Genomic DNA, 18342 nt, shown 5'->3' on the forward strand with positions numbered 1-18342 from the left:
TAAACATTGACACTGCCCTCTCTTTGATAACTCTTAAACCTCTTTTGATTCAGCAGGTCACCGCTACACTCACTCAATCTCTCTTGAATTAATTTCTTGTGTCCAGTTTGAGGTGAGTTCTGAAATCAACATCTTTTATTGTTGTTTTTTCATTACAACAAATCCCTGTGAGCATTGCTTGATTTTTATGTTACTACTGTTTGGTACTGTATTCAATTTTGATCAAAGCTGCAATCTTTCATTTCATTTCTCCATGCTTCCCATGGGATCTGAGACCCCATTTGAGTTTAGCCTCTTTGCTTGATTGGGATTGTATATTTTATACAATGATGAAATGGGCAAGCATAAAGTTTGCATTTTTATTTTAACTATTATTTATATTTTAATGGGTGTTGGTTGCATTGGAATGAACTTGTCCAATCCTTGCTTGAACTGCCTCCCTTTTTTGGCTTCTGAAGTTTTTCATTAACAAAATAAGATCATGCCCATTCATTATTGCTGTTTTATGAATGTTCTGGAAATGAGATAAGAGGTCTTGTTATTCACCCTTATAAGAAAGAAAAATGGTGTGTGGTAGGTATTAGAGAGTGGAAACCTTTCTAATATTACCTTAGCATGCTTTAGGAATTGGAAAGCTAATTTTTTGGTTTATCACGGTATCCCTCAACCCGGCAGGTTAAGGACTAATCCGTCGTGTTTGCCGCTGGCCAGTGGGTTGCTGCATACACAAGACGGGATTCGAACCCCCGACACTTGTTTAAGCGAACTAGTGAGCTAACCACTAGATCAACCCAACTTGGTTTTTTGGTATTGGAAAGCTAATTTTAACCAGAGTTCAAGGTCACATATAAAACGAAAATTACAAGACCTAGAATGAGTTTACCATAATCTGTCTTAATCTGCTATCTTATTCTGTACAATCGTCTGCATATCCAATTAGCATTGTCATTGACTGTATTGTCTTCTATCATTGGTTCATTCAACTTAATCCAATCAGACATATTTTGAGTTTGTTAAAACTAAATTCTGTATATTTATTTATCTTTGTCTTTTATGTTTTTGATGAGATATTAAATGGGGACCGGTGTGAGATGTCCCTATCTTTTGTTTATGTTATTGGTTTCTCTATATGTGAATATCAACCGATATTTTAGTAGGTCTTTGCATGGATACTAAATCAGCTGTTGATTTGATGGAGTCTTCCTCCGAGGTTCACTTTTCTGGATTTCACATGGATGGTTTTGAGCAAAGAAAGTCAGGCATGGAACAACCGACAACATCGGCGACTGACATGTATAAACAACCATTTGTCATAGGTGTGTTTTCTCACGAGTCACGACAAGCCTTTAACATGTATAAACAACCATTTGTCATAGCTTTTCGCGAGTCATAGGTGGATATTAAGACATGTCTTTTTTAGGGTATTTCATGCTTTGCAGATTGCTTCAATTTGTTGATGGTAGCTACTACATATATAGCTATTATTGAACAAACATCTACTGCTTTCTGAAATAATAATAAAAAATGAGAGTCTTAATTGGGATGCCTTTAGTTTCAATTTTACAAAATTTCCATCATTTTTGTGGGGAATTTAATTTATTTATTGTTTGTGTTTCATCATGCAGGTGTTGCTGGTGGTGCAGCATCAGGCAAGACTGCAGTTTGTGATATGATTATTCAGCAACTTCATGATCAACGAGTTGTATTAGTTAATCAGGTAGTGATTTCTTTTTGTTACTGCTTATAATATCATCAAAATTGAGATTTATTAGCTATGTCAAAATTATTATAGAATGCAAACAATTAACTTTGTAGTCCCATTGTTCCAATTTCTTTCTTTATTTATTACTCTGACTACCTGTTCCTTTCTTCCTCTCGTCACATTTTCTTAATTTATGACAGGATTCTTTTTACCATAACTTGACTGAAGAGGAACTTGCTCGTGTACAGGATTACAACTTTGACCATCCTGGTCAGTAAAATTATACTTTTGAGTCTTTAATTTTCAGTGACCTTATAGAGTATGAAATATTATCTGATGTTACTGGGGCAGCTTTATGTATTCTATTATTATGTAGCTTATTTACAAAATCTGGAATTCGGTTTTTCTGAAATCTTGTAATGGTTTCACACATTTACATTTAAATCATTAATGTAACCGTACCCACCTAGGCCTTGCCGAGCTTTAATGCAAGGTTCCCTAATGCATGTGAATGTTCTTTAACTGATGTTGGCATCAGCAGATGCTTTTGATACTGAGCTATTGCTATGTGTTATGGACAAGTTGAAGCGTGGTGAGGCAGTAGATATTCCAAAGTACGACTTCAAGAGTTACAAGAGTGATGTGTATCCAAAAAGAAGGGTATGTCACTGGAAATCTCATTTTGGATTAGGTGCTTTAGCCCCACTTTCTTCTGAAAATTCTTAACAGCTTTAGATTGAAATCTATTTTAGAGCTTGTAAAAAAATATATTTAGCATTTTAATCCCGATGCATAATTTTGATTGTCAAGAATACAATTACAATAATATGTCACTGCCATTCAAATAATGTTGCTGTGATGTGCCTTTTAGGTAAACCCCTCAGATGTTATAATTTTGGAAGGGATCCTTGTTTTCCATGATCCACGTGTTCGGGAGTTGATGAATATGAAGATATTTGTTGATACAGGTCTTTTATTATTGTTGTTTCACCCTTAAGTTGGACTTTATTTTCTGTAATTTATTTGGGATCTGTACTCATTTCATTTTTATTTCTCTCAGTATTCTTTTCTTGTTGTGTGTGTTCTGTTGTAGCATATGGCATTTATATGGGATCTATTGTTAGATTTATTTCATTTTTATTCATGGAATTGTTTTCTTTTCCCTCTGTACTAATTCACATTGTGTTTCTTATAGTCATTTGTTAAAATACTAAGTTAAGCTGTCGCTTTACATATTAAACTGTTCAGCGCAGATGCTGATGTTCGTCTGGCGAGAAGGATTAGACGAGATACTGGCGAGAAGGGTCGGGATATTGCAGTAGTTCTTGATCAGGTAACAACTTCTGTCACACCATGCATGCTACCATGAATGACTTGTTTTGTGCTTGTCATAAAATTAACTTAACACATTCTTTTGAAGGCTATGTTTCAATTTAATGGATTTTGCAAGCTGATTCATATGTAATCCTTGTTGCAGTATTCGAAATTTGTGAAACCAGCTTTTGATGATTTTATTCTCCCTACAAAGAAGTATGCTGATATCATTATACCGCGTGGGGGAGATAATCATGTAGCCATTGACCTGATTGTACAGCATATCCGCACGAAGCTTGGTCAACATGACCTGTGTAAAATATATTCCAATTTATATGTCATTCAGTCAACTTTTCAGGTACCATTTTCTTGCTATTGACCTTCACTATCATCTCACCTAGGGAGAACTCCAAAATTTGGTTTGCTATAAAGATTGAATCCTCATTATAATTGCTTTATGCAGATACGGGGCATGCATACCCTGATACGTGATGCTCAGATAACAAAGCACGATTTTGTATTTTATTCTGACCGTTTGATTCGTTTGGTAAGCAGACAGGATCCATTTTTTCTCATGATTTTTTTATGATATGGCTTTTTCATTAATTTATGCACTTGACCAGGTTGTTGAACATGGGCTGGGGCATCTGCCATTTACAGAAAAGCAAGTAATCACTCCCACTGGTAACCTCTTTTCTATTCTTTCCTTCTGAGATTATTGTGCCATAAAAGCTTCATGTGTTTTTGTCTTTCTTTCTTTCTTTCTTTTTTCAAATCCTTGCAGCTAAAGGATCTACTTGGATTGTTTGGCCACTATGGTTCTTCATAGATGCTTCATTCCCTACTTTTGCTAAATATTATCATGGATGATTCATATATAGTTGTAGTTGGTCTCTATAAGGAACCAAAAGCCGGAGAATAGGAGTAGTGTGATTTTATTATTCGTATTGATGAGTTTGGAATTCAGCTCACATTTGTAGAGAAGATAGAAGAGAATTAGAAGTAAGCACCGTAGCAGCCCCACTCTCCCTCAACAGAAAAACACACACGTGCACTGTGCGAACACCCACCTGCCAGCATGGCATTCCCTTGCACTTAATTTCTGCACAAGATAGTTAGGTCTTGAGGATCCACTCAGTTCTCCCACTCCCCGATTTTACTTAATTCCAAAACTTGTCCTCAGAGATGTTCTGCCGATCTTCTCCCTACATATCCTAACCACCTAAGACGAGATGAGATACTACCGTCTTTTTAACAATAGATGCAATTCCAACTTTTTCTTTTTTATCCTTGTTTCTTGTTTTGTCTATACGTGTTTGGCCGCTCATCCATCTACGTGTCAGGAAAATTCCATGGACAAATTGCGAAACAAATGTGTTTAGTGTTCATGTTATAGTACCTCTAGATATCCAAATCACCTAAGATGGGATTCTACCATCTTTGCAACAATAGGTGCTACTCCAACTTTTTCTTTTATATCCTTGCTCTTGTTTTGTCTATACGTGTTTGACCGCTCATCCATCTACAATCAGGGAAACCCAATGGACATGTTGGGAAACAAATGCGTTTAGTGTTTGTGTTATAGTACCTCTAGAAGTTCTGTTTTTGAACCTTCTCATGGTAACCTCTGGTTGTTTTCTTTCAATACAGGTTCTGTATACACTGGCGTGGACTTTTGTAAGAGATTGTGTGGTGTCTCTGTCATTAGGAGGTATTAATCTTGTCGAATTTTTGAACTTCCATATGGTGACTGAAGTATCTATTCTATTTAAATCAAATAACACCACTTGATAATTCATTCCTTAGTGGCACTTATTGTATTTAAATCTAACATCTGCTAATTTCAGTGGGGAGAGTATGGAGAATGCTTTACGAGCATGCTGTAAAGGTATCAAGATCGGGAAAATTCTAATTCACAGAGAAGGTGACAACGGTCAGCAGGTTTGTCTCTCTGCATGTATAAGTCAGGCACATGTCTATGTCTTTTGAGTGTCATGATCATTGAAAGTTTAACCTTCCATCAATGAGCAGCTAATATACGAAAAGCTTCCAAACGATATCTCGGATAGGCACGTTTTACTGTTGGATCCTATCCTTGGCACAGGTTTGTTGTTCTCTTGCATGTTTTCATTATTGCTCTGATGTTTCTAATTGTTTCTTGCCTACGGCTACCTGAATCAACATTTTCGCCGTGACGGTTTTGATTGAATCAACAATTCATCTTCAGGTAATTCGGCTGTACAAGCGATCTCTTTACTTATAAGAAAGGGTGTACCGGAGTCCAACATTATATTTCTCAACCTGATATCTGTAAGTCAATGATTTCTTTGTTCCTATACATAGTTTCTCTATACTTTTTGGCCCTTTTTACTTAATAATATAATTATAGAGTAAATAAATCCCCATCTCATCACTAAAAAAACAAGGAAGACAAGTTACTCTTTCAAGATTTCAAAGTGACAATTTTTGTCTCTCACCGGCCAACTTCGTCCGCATTGTTCAAATAAAGTGGACAACCTGGCATTTTAGTCTTCCTGTTTTCGGCTAGGACGACATCCGGAATGTACTCATAATTATATTATTCGTGTTTCTTTCTTTTTAAGGGCCGAGTTGACGATTACTAACATCCATCGTCGCCTCATCTTTTCAGGCACCTCAAGGTGTTCATGTGGTCTGCAAAAAGTTTCCTAGAATAAAAATAGTGACATCTGAGATTGAGATTGGTTTGAATAAAGATTACCGCGTCATACCGGGCATGGGTGAGTTCGGCGACCGGTACTTCGGAACAGATGATGATGAGCAGTTGGTGGTTCCTTCACAGTAGTTCCTTACTAGGGAAGAAATTTCTACAATGTTTTTTCAGCTTATCAAAATTAAAAACAACAGTATCATGGGAGAAATAGGTTTAAGTGGCAGAATTTTAGTTTTAAACAAAATCTTGAAGTGAGCTTTGAGAACATCATCTCCTTGTGCTTTTGTTTGAGAATGCTCAAATGAAAATCTCATGTGTACCTATTTACTATAATAACAGAACCAAGTTTGTCCTTTGAACTTATGTTGGTTTCTTCAGACATATTCATGCATTATTTTTCGGTGTATATAATCTTAAAACTGAATCCATAAAGAAAGATAGTTTAGATTTTGACACATTCATAATAATTTGAGAGTTTAGCATGCTAGAGGTTTGTTCATCCAGAAAGAAATTAAAAAGGATCATAGGCTTGTGCAAAGCAAGTTTTGTTTGGACTTTTAACATATTTGTATAAAGTTTTAAAATAGTCAAATATTATATTTTTTAAAAAATAGATTAGTTGAGTTTCCTTGAGTCATGAAAAAAATACAATTTGTAAACTTATGTATTACAGTATCAGAAGGGAATATTTCCCTTGAAAATGAACTTATAAGATTTGTTGCACAAATCACTCATAAATTTTGTGATTATTTTTTGGCTTCAAATAATTCACATGGCTTTTAAGAGAATATAATCCACTAGTGGAGATAACCAGAGTGAAAAGCGGACTTATGTGAGTATCTGGTTTGAAGATTCTGTATTAACTAGATTAAGATTCTGTATTAACTAGATTAAGTGACATAAAGCTCAACAATAAATTTTAGTATAAATTATACTATTCGTTATTTGAGTTTATATGCTATCAGGCATGACATTTTTTTATTTAATTTTAGTATACATTACACTATTCTTATCTTTTATAAAATATACTAATTGTTACAAAACTGAGTCATTATAAGATAAAAGAACAATGTATGTTATATACTTCATTACTTAAATTTATCAGAGATAAGTGTATTTTATCCTAAACAATTTGGTGCAAGTAAAAATTTTGAAACCTTGGTTGATTGTCCATCAATCTTTGCAGAACCTTTTGTTCTACATTTTGGCTTTAATTGCTTTAGACAGTCAAAAAGATATCTAATAAGTACAGCTGATATATAATAAATTTTATGCAATTAAGAAAACAAAATAGTGTTGAAGGACACTTTCCAAAACCCTTAGAAAATTCAAGTTATTGATTGCTGTGTTCTTTGTATAAAAAATTAGGTGTAATTATTCTGCTTATATTTATAGTTTTAATAAATTTTAATTAGGTTTCAATCGTTTGAAATTTATAATTGAATATATATATTAGATAATTTTTTTTTTAAAATTAGGTTGTCTCAAACTATTGTTATTAAAATATTTTTAAAAGATTTGTTTTTGTGTTTAATGTAGAATGAAATATGGAATGTTCTAAAAGCAAATATTTTTTATTGTTTTTTTTTTCTGAAAAAATAACTAGTAAAGATAAAAATCTAATTACAAATTTTTATCTAATATTGATATATATTACAAACTTTTAAATTACAAGAGTTTAATTAAAAATTTGGTACAATTATAAGATTAATAGAATAATTAGAAAAGAAATTACTATATCAAAGTGCCTAACTAGTAGAAAACTATACCAAAATGATTAAATAAGTCAAATATAACAAAAGTACCTATTCCCTGATAAAATCAAGAGTAGTAAAGATAATTTGAACATTTATTTGTTATTTGCAGATGAAATGAATCCCCCAACATCACATTCTCTGATTTAATTATCTACATACCAAACACCTTGAAATTCATCATCTAATCATTTTCCCTTTTTCATTCTTTTACCATCTGTATCATATGGTATATTTATCAAACACTTTACAGAATCATTCTTATGCACAACTATATAGTGTAGAAAACATTAAATCAAACAAGCAAAGCAGAACCTTATGTTCATCTCTTTGTTATGCAGTTTCTTGCTACTAATACTCCAGTTGGTGGACCAGTCATCTCAATCTGGCATCTACTATGCAACCAATAAGATACATGAATTAGACCAATGGTGATTTTCACTCTAAATGTTCCCTTCACATTGTAGATTACCCTATTGTTCTGAACTTGCTTTTGAAGCTTCACACCAATATCCTGAGGCAAAAACACCAAGCTAGATATGAAGTTCACTGATTGCAACTTGCTTTCTCTTCTTCTCTGAGCGAACGGCTCTATCGACTGTGCCGATATGAGCCTCTCAGAGAAGAAGAGCTCGACGTCTAAAGACTCGAAAAGGACATTGATTTTTTTGTTGGGGTTGGTGAAGTTTGCAAGGAGGGTGAAGTCACCATTGATGTAATTTGGAGAGTCAAAGTACACCAAATTGAGGTTTGCATTTGGAATATCAAAAATGGGGGTTCTTGGTTTTATGATAAGGAAGATAATCAATGTTGCAATACCAAAGAAGATAAGGACAAGACTGAATATTAGGCATAGAACTGCAGTGAACCATATGATTGGATTTGTTCTCTTTGGTTGAGGTTGTCTTAGTGGTGTTGTTGGTGGCCTAATTAGCTTTGTTGTAACAGAATTTGGTGCACTTGTTTCAATAGAATTTTGGTTTCTTGTTTGTTTTGTTGATATGACAATTTGGTCAAGTGAAATTGGTTTTGATTGTTTTCTTGGTGGGGGTGAGAGCTGTGGCGGCGGCGGCAGCGGTGGAAGAGAAAGCATGTTTTAGTGATCTATGTAGGACAAAGAGGAAGAGATGAATGTGGAGATTAGGATGAAGGTGTTTGTTTATTATTCTAAAATAGAGTGATGGTGTTAAGGAAAGTGAAAAGTGAAGATAAGAAGTAGCTTTTAATTGTGATATTATAGTGGGGACAATGTAGTATTTTTTTTTTTCTTCTTCTGGGTATTAGCAAAAGGTTGAGTTTACAGGGTGGTGGTGCTAAAGTACTAAAGTTGGAGCAGATTTGAGGATTGGATTTTGAATTTTTGTTTTTAGGTTGTAGTGTTTTTGAGAAAGTGCTAAAGAAGTTTCAAGTGCTTAAGAGAACCATCACCTCATATTCTTTATTTCATCACGATTTAAGAATGTTGGAACTCAATGGCTGCTAGATTTGGTCAAAATGGTAAATTGAATAGAATTATACACTACTCAATTGAAGTCTTTAAAATCTTTCTATGGTACTCATTACGAAATATCATATCAACTTATTTATTATCTATTATTAAATAGAAAATTAAAATTAGTTAACAAGATGTCTTGTATATTCCAAAACTATGTATTTGATGGGTAGGATGTTTAAGAACTAAGGAAGCTAGCTGCTAGAAAGTACATAAAACAAAGAATAAAACAATGCTGGATAGTGACCCCTTCTTTTTATGGATACAGTGATGAAGTCCATGCTTTTCTGCCGAGTCTCAATCACAGGAATTGAGCATGTACGCAATTTATGCTATATAGTGCTATGCTCATTCTTCTACTTGGACCAGGGCCTCAAAAGTTGATATAAACTGACCTAATAACTAAGTTGGGTTAATCTAGTGGTTAATTCACTAATTTGTTTAAGCAAGTATTGGAGTTCAAATCCCACCTTGTGCACCCTTAAATGGAACTCCAATCCACAACAAATTATTCCTTAGCTTATCCGGTTAGAAGATACCGTGAGAAACCAAAAAAATAAAAAAACAATGCAGTATCCAAGCAGAAAGTGCGAGGGAAGAACAGTGGAAAACTGACTCTTCGCACCTTTAGGATAAAAAAAACAATGCAGGAGTTATTCCGGAAGAACTCCCACTCCGTTTGAACCTTCATTATATCTGTTACAAGCTCAAACTTTGCATATGTTCTTCGGTACAAGAGATGGTGATGAAAATGAGAGTAAAAACTAGAAAAAAAGAATAGATAACAATATTCATGTAAAATTCATGTCGTAACCTTATTTTCTCTTCTTATTGTATACAGCTTGCTGAGTGCTAAAATAACTCAGCAAATTTCGTGAAATGTTTGTTTAAATCTATCCAAATTCTCTGTTGAGTGTGTGATATGCCTGAGAGAACATATTCTACTAATCCAATAAAAAAAAAAATCATGCCTGGTGGCTAAACACCAATGGGAAACATCACAAGCTATATCCTCTTGAAAGGGGTCATTTGACACATGCAATTCAACTAACTGGGCATCACTCTGTAGCCTCGGTGCATCGAGAAATAGATTGTCCCACATCAGGCATGTAGGTATCACTCACTTATCAGTATAAGCTAACTCTTAAATATTTGTTGGATCTTCGTCTGGTACTGGCCAATGAAAACCATGATCAACCTCTTTGACAATTCTTCTTCTTTGCAATGGCTGTGTCGTACTGCTGCCTGTGCCAATCTGAGATTTTCTCTCCTCTTCTTTCCTTCTCTTAGCATTCGCCATAGCAAACATTCCACAGTTTTGTATATTGACTTTGTCAACAAACTCTTTTACATCCTAGGCAACCATTGGCAAAAAGAACAAATTAAACTGCCTGACCTTTTTCTTTTGCCTTCTTGAGCCACTTAAGCGTGCTCTCCAATGTCGAGTAAGCAACAACATCCGTCAAACTCTTGCTTTCAACTGCATAATCAAACACTTCATAGGCCTCAGCGATTCTATCATCCCTACACAGTGCCCTAACAAACGTGGCATAAGAAGCTGTCTCAAGCTTCAAACCACCTGATTTCATCACTCCATACAATTCCATTGCCTTCTCCAACAACCTAGACTTACATAACCCATGTAGCAGAGTGTTATACGTGCACGAATTCGGACAGCACCCCTTGTCCTCCATTTCTCCCAACAACGCCAACGCACCCAGTGCATCCCCTTTCCTGCACATACCATTCATCAGCGAAGTATAAGTCACCTCGTCGGGGAAAAAGCCCTTTTCCGCCATAACTCGCAACAACTTTTTAGCTTCCACAACCCTTCCACATTTCGACAACCCAAAAATCAAAGTGTTATAAGTGACAAGATCAGGCTCTACCCCATCATCCTTCATCTTGTTATAAACCTCAATCGCCTCACTCCCCCTACTCAGCATACAATACCCTTTCATAATCGTGTTGTATAAAAAGCAATCGGGCTTAAACCCTTCCTCGTTGAGCACACTAACCAACCTCAAAGCCTCCCTCAAGTTCTTAGTATTACACACATTATCAATCAAAATCGTGTAAGTAACAAGATCAGGCTTAAAGCCGAAACTATCACGCATCTCATCAATGAATCCATAAACAGTACTCAAGCTACGGCACTTACATAGATGTTTAACAATGCAATTGAAAGTGTAAGTGTCTGGAACACAATGCTTCAAAGAAAGCTCTTTGAACAATTCAACAGCGTGGTCTACCCTTCCGGCGGAACAGAGCGACCTCACGGCGACATCAGCGGTGGATTTGTCGGGGGAGACGCCGTCTTTGACCATCAGATTTAGGGTTTTATGAATTGGGGAAAGGGAGGAGGGGGAATCAGGAGGCGAATCGTTGTTGCAGGTTTGGGAGAGGAGGATGTGGTAGGTGGATCGGTCGGGGGAGAAGGAAGGGTTTGCAGCGGACATGTGGCGGAGAAAAGCGACGGAATCGTCAAAGGTGGAGATTGAAGCGTAGGATTGAAGAAGGGAATTGTGGAATCGAGGGTCAATGGAAGCATTTGCGGAATCGGAGGTTTTGATTATGGAGTTGAAGACGGTCTTGGCTTCTTGGAGGCTCGGGGATTTGAAGAGAACGGGGGTTTTCGGAGGTTGTTGCTGGTTGTTAGGTTTTCGGGATTTTCCGGGAAAATGAGAAGGGATTTTCTTGGGAAAGTGATGGGGTTTGGAGGATGGAGAGAACGGAGGAATTAGAGAAGATGGGTTTCTGAATTGAGGGTTTGTAACAGCGGATCGAAATGCAGGTGGTATTTTTCCCATTTTGTCCTTCTTCTTCTTCTTCTTCTTCTTCTTCTTCTTCTTCTTCTTCTTCTTCGAGTAGAGATGGGAGGGGAACAAGAAAGGAGGCAGAGAATGGAGTAGGGTCTCAAAGCTCCTCCAAATACAACACAAACATGGGTTTAGGGTTTTAGTGTTTTTTTTTTTGGTGACTTAGGGTTTTAGTGTTTAAGTAAACAATAAACAATATTGATTAAACAATTTAATATTACATAAATTTTTAATCCGAAGTAAACATAAAAAAAATTATAATAAGATTATCATTTTATTAATTAGCAATTTTATGATAACATGCTATTTATTTTGCATTGTTGTCTGAAATTATGATTTATTCTTTTAAATAATATTAAAATTTTTATTCTTTTTTCTTTACAAGCAATAATAAAAAATAGTTTAATTATTCTTATGATATAAAAAAAATAATTTATTAATTATTATAGAATTTTAATTTTTATGTACTGACTAATAAAATATTTTATATAATTATTTAATTATATTATTTTTTTAGATAACTATTTATACTGTAAATATTAAAAATAGTTATTTTTGTTAATAAAATTAAATGTATGTACAAAATTATTTTACATGGATAGTTAATCAAAATTAAACTCAATAAATAAGTAAACATTACTTAAATATTTACCATTTTGGTTTGTAAAATTTAAATGTAATTAATTATTCTAAAAATCATATCTACTACTTATTATTTGTTATTTTTATAATATACTATAATTTATTGATTATTATTATATTCAACTTGGTATTAAATATTTTAAAAATAATTATTTATTATAACTAATATTCTTTATCCATTATTTGTATACTTTACTTAATATTTTTCTTTTAACCTAAATAAAAATATAAAACGTAAATAGTGAAATTATATGTTATATTAAATATCTTGAAATTTAATAAGTCCAAGATTATGATGGAAAATTAATAAGATACATGAAATTTGCATTTTGTTCCCTCTCTAGTCTCTACCCACTCCCACTTACACACACCCGAGGCACCTTCTATCACCACTCCAAGCATGGAAGGCAACCCCATGAAGTAGTGGCGATGACATGACATGAGGGTCCATTGATGGCATCCTGCTGCCTATGGAACTACTTCTATCGACGGAGATGACTCCATAGACCATATGTGAATTGCATGATTATGAGAATGACCATTGACAAGTGTCATGGGACAATACTAGAGCATTTTCATGCAATTTTCACTGGAATCTCATTTTTTTTTTTGGTTAGGGGAATCTCATTTAATTATCAACGTATTGTTTGCAAATAGAGCCTAGTATAAGGAACACGATTTGTAGAACAATCTGTTTAAACCATAATTTACACCATTTAAATCCGTAAATTTTCAATTCGCATTATTAACAAATTTTTTTCCAACAAAATAATTAATTTATCACGAATCAGAATTTTATTTAAAAATTTATTATTAATTAATAAATAAAATTTAAAATTTTAATATTTATTCAAACAGATAAATAAATAAACTGAATCTACAATTTAAAAAACTAATCTATTATCCCACTTTAAATGTATATTTTTATAGTAAAAACTAAAATGTATATAGACTAACTAAATTCGTAATGCAACATCTCACCAAAAAAAAAAATTCGTAATGCAACACAATCCTCTTAATATCAAAATTTTAATTTTAATGTTTAGACCACTCAATTCTCGGCTGGCTGCTCGATTCAGGAGTAGAGAACTTAGTTGACTGTGACATGTTTGCTGCATTTTTAGACTTGGCTGCACCTCGGCGTGCTCGGCTTCTTGTTACAAGTTCCGCCACTGGATCAAGCTGAATTCCAGCAAGGCGCTTTGAGTAACGGTGAAGGCTTTGGAACTTGTTCCGAATCTGAGCTCAAACCCATGGTATTGGCTGAAAAAGGAACAAGTACAGTAAACAAGAAGTTAATCTAAGTATAAATCTTTTTATTGAAATGGTTTTAAACATAAACAATTTTAACAGAAGCAAAGGCCAGATAACTCATGAACATTAATTTAAGGCATCAAAAGAGTATGATATATCACAATGAGTAATTTAGTCATTTGCATTTAAATGTATAGTTGAGTTATCTTGATTCCTAATTGTAATATTTTCAATAAGAAAGAAGAATAATTTAACCGACATATTTTTGTTCTATTTCACATTTAACATCGACTTATTCACAAAGGGTTCAATTGATTGTATCATTTTTCAATTTTCGCAGATGTTGCAGACAAAATGCTTACAAGGGAACTTGAATGATTTATGAGAGACTAGAGGTAATATATATGAATGTATAAAGTTCTTAAGCGTTCATATGAAAGAAAAATAAACATAAGAGATCTCTCTTCAAATAATACTGTTGAAAAGAGTAATCAGCAATTACAATTTTAAAATGGAAAAGTTTTAAGGGATTAACAATTTTTGTGTTTTTTGGCTAGTACTTAACCATCAAAACAAAAGTGAGTGATCTCCTACTATTAAATGTAATCTCACACCATTAAAAATACTATTGATGGCCAATTGATAGTTATAAAACATTAAAATTGCTGTCCCCCTAGTATTTCTCTTTTAAAATAATCAAAATTTATTTATCATGTGTGTCCATCAGATATTTATAATTCAAATTTAACCCATAGTTCATTATAAATTTGATTCACATAAAAAACTCGAATGATTTATGAGAGGCTAGAGGTGATATATATAGATGTATAAAGTATTTGAGTGAACATATGAAAGAAGAGTAAGAATAAGAGATTTTTCTTCAATACTATTAAAAAGGTTAATCAGCGGTCACAATTTCAGGACAGTCAAGGTTCACTTATCATGTGCGTCCATACAGATATTTATAATTCAAATTTAATTCACATAAGAAACTTGAATGATTCATGAGAGACCAAAAGTGATATTTATAGATGTACAAAGTACTTGAGTGTTCACATTAAAGAAGAATAAGAATGAGAGATCTCTCCTCAAATACTATTGAAAAGGTTAACCAACCATCACAATTTCAATACAATCAAGGTTTATTTATTATTGTGTCCATCATATTTATAATTCAAATTTGATTAACATACATTCTATTACAAATTTGACTCACATAAGAAACTTAAATGATTCATGAGAGGTCAGATCAAAGGTGATATATATAAATGTATAAAGCACTTGAATGTTCATATGAAAGAAGAGTAAGAATCAGAGATCTCTTCTCAAATATTGTTAAAAATATTAACTAGTAGTCACAATTTTAGGACAGTCAAAGTTCATTTATCATATGTATCTATACAGATATTTTTGTGATGATATAAATTTTTAGTCAAAGATATTTTTTAACAGAAAAATTATCTTTTTTAAAATTTTAATGTATTTGACAATTTTTTTAAAATAAAAATAAAAAACACTAAAATATAAATTTAAAAAAAATACAATTATCAACTTTTTTAAAAAGACTTGTTTTTACTTTATAAAAGATATATTTTAATAAAAAAATAATTTTACATATAAGACTCACAATAGTCAAAATAAAATAAAATACGATATAGTTTATACTCTACCTGAATTGAAAATTTTTTTAAAATTCAATCTTAACTATACTTGCACTTTAAAGTTTTAAATTTTACTCTACACATACTCTATCCATAAAAAAAATAAAATTTTTTAAATAAATATAAAATTCAATCCTTCTATATTCAATATAAATTAATAAATATAAAATTAAAAATTAAATTCAAATTAAAATTACAAATAACATAATTATTAATTTATAATAAAATTAAAATAACAAACAAAAATAAATATTTTATCTCTTTTTTTAACTCCAAATTCTTATAACTTAGTAATATAATCTGTGTTTGTTGTTCTTCTCTCATCATCAAAGTTGCTCCGAAAATGATGAACAAAAGGTCTCAAAACCAGTCATTATCACTCTCTCCTCGCCTTTCTTTGTTGCTTCCTTAGCCCTGTCTCCGCTGCGTGCTCCTCTGCCCGGTGCCGTCCCGCCTGCGCCGCCCTGCCTGGCGCCGTGGCGTCTTCTGTAGTATTTTCTTTTGTCTGTAGTGTTTGAAAGGTTTGCGGCATCCCTGCTGCTATCTGTGGTGTCGAGTGCGCCAAATGATGGTTTACAAAGCATTGGACTGGAAAAGGTAACCTGATCTCAATACGCGGCTGGCTGCTCGATTCAGGAGTAGAAAACTTAGTTGACTGTGACATATTTGCTGCATTTTGAGACTTGGCTGCACCTCGCCGTGCTCGGCTTCTTGTTACAAGTTCCGGCACAGGATCAGGCTGAATTCCAGCAAGGCGCTTTGAGTAACGGCGAGGAAGATTCATCTCCTTTGGGGGAAGTTGCTTCGCTTGGGAATCTTCTTCAGCACCCACCACGCCTATATCATGTGATAAATATAAATGCAAGAATAAAACTAAATTGTTGAAAGGCAATATTATATGAAAAATTCAGAAGTTTACACTCAGCACAAGTATTTTCAGAGATTGGCGTAGAAGCATATTCTCCTGAACGCGCAGGTTTTGGAACTTGTTTCGAATCTGAGCTCAAACCCATGGTATTGGCTGAAAAAGGAACAAGTAAACAAGAAGTTAATCAAGTATAAATCTTTTGATTGAAATGGTTTTAAACAGAAACAATTTTAACAGAAGCAAAGGCCAGATAACTACTCATGAACATTAATTAAGGCATCAAAAGGGTATGATATATCACAATGAGTAATTAACTACTCATGAACATTAATTAAGTCATTTGCATTTAAATGTATAGTTGAGTTATCTTGATTCCTAATTGCAATATTCTCAATAAGAAAGAAGAATAATCTCACACATATTTTTCTTCTATTTCACATTTAACATCAACTCATTCACAAAGGATTCAATTGATTGTTTCATTTTCCAATTTTCGGAGATGTTGCAGACAAAAAAATGCTTACAGGGAACTTATCAACAACACAGGTAGAGAAATTGAATGATTTATGAGAGGTTAAAGATGATATATATAGATGTTTAATGCACTCGAGTGTTTACATGAAAGAAGAGTAAAAATGAGAGATTTCTCCTCAAATACTATTGAAAAGATTAACAGTAGTCACAATTTTAGGACAGTCAAGGTTTATTTATCATGTGTGTCCATACAGATATTTATAATTTAAATTTAACTCACATTCCATTAAAATTTGACTCACATAGAAAACTTGAATGATTCATGAGAAGCTAGAAGTGATATATATAGATGTATAAAGCACTTGAGTGTTCATATGAAAGAAAAGTAAGAATGAGAGATCTCTCTTCAAATTCTATTAAAAAGGTTAATCAGTAGTCACAATTTCAGGACAGTCAAAATTCATTTATCATGTGTGTCCATACAGTCAAAGTTCATTTATCATGCGTGTCCATACATTCAAATTTGATTCACAGTCCATTACAAATTTGACTCAGATAGAGAACTTGAATGATTCATGAAAGGCCAGAGGTGATATTTATCCTTTATAATTTCAAATAACTAATTTTTTAATTTCAGGACAGTCAAAGTTCATTTATTATGTGTGTCCATACAGATATTTATAATTCAAATTTGACTCACAGTCCATTACAAATTTGACTCAGATAGAAAACTTGAATGATTCATGAGAAGTCAGAAGTGATATATATAGATGTATAAAGCACTTGAGTGTTCACATGAAAGAAGAGTAAGAATGAGAGATCTCTCTTCAAATTCTATTAAAAAGGTTAATCAGTAGTCACAATTTCAGGACAGTCAAAGTTCATTTATATGTGTGTCCATACAGATATTTATAATTCAAATTTGACTCACACTATGTTACAAATTTAACTCACATAGAAAACTTAAATGATTTATGAGAGGCCAGAGGTGATATATATAGATGTAAAAAGTACTTGAGTGTTCACATGAAAGAAGAAGAAGAATGAGAGATCTCTCCTTAAATATTGTTTGTTGAAAAGGTTAACTAGCAGTCACAATTTCAGGACAGTCAAGGTTCATTTATTATGTGTGTCCATACAGATATTTATAATTCAAATTTGACTCACAGTCCATTACAAATTTGACTCAGATAGAAAAGTTGAATGATTCATGAGAGGCAAGAGGTGATATTTATCGTTTATAATTTCAAATAGCTATTTTTTTAATTTCAGGACAAACAAAGTTCATTTATCATGTGTGTCCATACATTCAAATTTGATTCATAGTCCATTACAAATTTGACTCAGATAGAGAAATTGAATGATTTATGAAAGGCCAGATGTGATATTTATCCTTTATAATTTCAATAACTATTTTTTTTAATTTCAGGACAGTCAAAGTTCATTTATTATGTGTGTCCATACAGATATTTATAATTCGAATTTAACTCACATAGAAAACTTGGATGATTCTTACTTTTGAATTATGAAAAGTCACATGTAAAAAAGAATATAACACATATACAATAAAGTATAAATTATACCTTATTGTCTTTAATATACTAAACTTCTTTAATATTTAATTTAATTAAATTTTATTTATAACTTTTAAATAAATTTTAATTTTTTTC

General features: G+C 32.9%; 3 protein-coding genes across 5 annotated transcripts; 1 reads left to right on the top strand and 2 right to left on the bottom strand.

The window, feature by feature from the left end:
- LOC107459048 (uridine kinase-like protein 3) lies at positions 1-6071 on the top strand. 3 transcript variants are annotated; one of them, XM_052252710.1, is made up of 15 exons: positions 1-112; positions 1199-1316; positions 1626-1717; positions 1903-1972; positions 2241-2362; positions 2574-2670; positions 2956-3035; positions 3180-3374; positions 3480-3563; positions 3640-3700; positions 4667-4727; positions 4864-4957; positions 5048-5120; positions 5244-5326; positions 5667-6071. In XM_052252710.1, exons 2-15 carry the CDS (start codon positions 1232-1234, stop codon positions 5838-5840), a joined length of 1371 nt encoding a protein of 456 aa, XP_052108670.1. In that variant the 5' UTR covers positions 1-112; positions 1199-1231; the 3' UTR covers positions 5841-6071. The 3 variants fall into 3 exon arrangements, with proteins under 3 accessions (XP_052108670.1, XP_052108332.1, XP_015932842.1); XM_052252372.1 differs by having other exon boundaries at positions 14-112; positions 1158-1316; XM_016077356.3 differs by having other exon boundaries at positions 15-112; positions 1158-1316; positions 2244-2362.
- A 1570-nt stretch (positions 6072-7641) lies between these two features.
- Positions 7642-8583, bottom strand: LOC107473234 (NDR1/HIN1-like protein 10). The gene has a single exon (XM_016092794.3). The coding sequence runs from the start codon at positions 8553-8555 to the stop codon at positions 7785-7787; it is 771 nt and encodes a 256-aa protein (XP_015948280.1). The 5' UTR covers positions 8556-8583; the 3' UTR covers positions 7642-7784.
- A 1161-nt stretch (positions 8584-9744) lies between these two features.
- LOC107458955 (pentatricopeptide repeat-containing protein At2g17670) lies at positions 9745-11836 on the bottom strand. Its single transcript, XM_016077205.3, has one exon. The coding sequence runs from the start codon at positions 11762-11764 to the stop codon at positions 10337-10339; it is 1428 nt and encodes a 475-aa protein (XP_015932691.1). The 5' UTR covers positions 11765-11836; the 3' UTR covers positions 9745-10336.
- Between the last annotated feature and the right edge of the window lie 6506 nt (positions 11837-18342).

Source organism: Arachis duranensis, chromosome 1 (genome assembly GCF_000817695.3).
Source record: "Arachis duranensis cultivar V14167 chromosome 1, aradu.V14167.gnm2.J7QH, whole genome shotgun sequence".
Lineage (NCBI taxonomy): Eukaryota > Viridiplantae > Streptophyta > Magnoliopsida > Fabales > Fabaceae > Arachis > Arachis duranensis.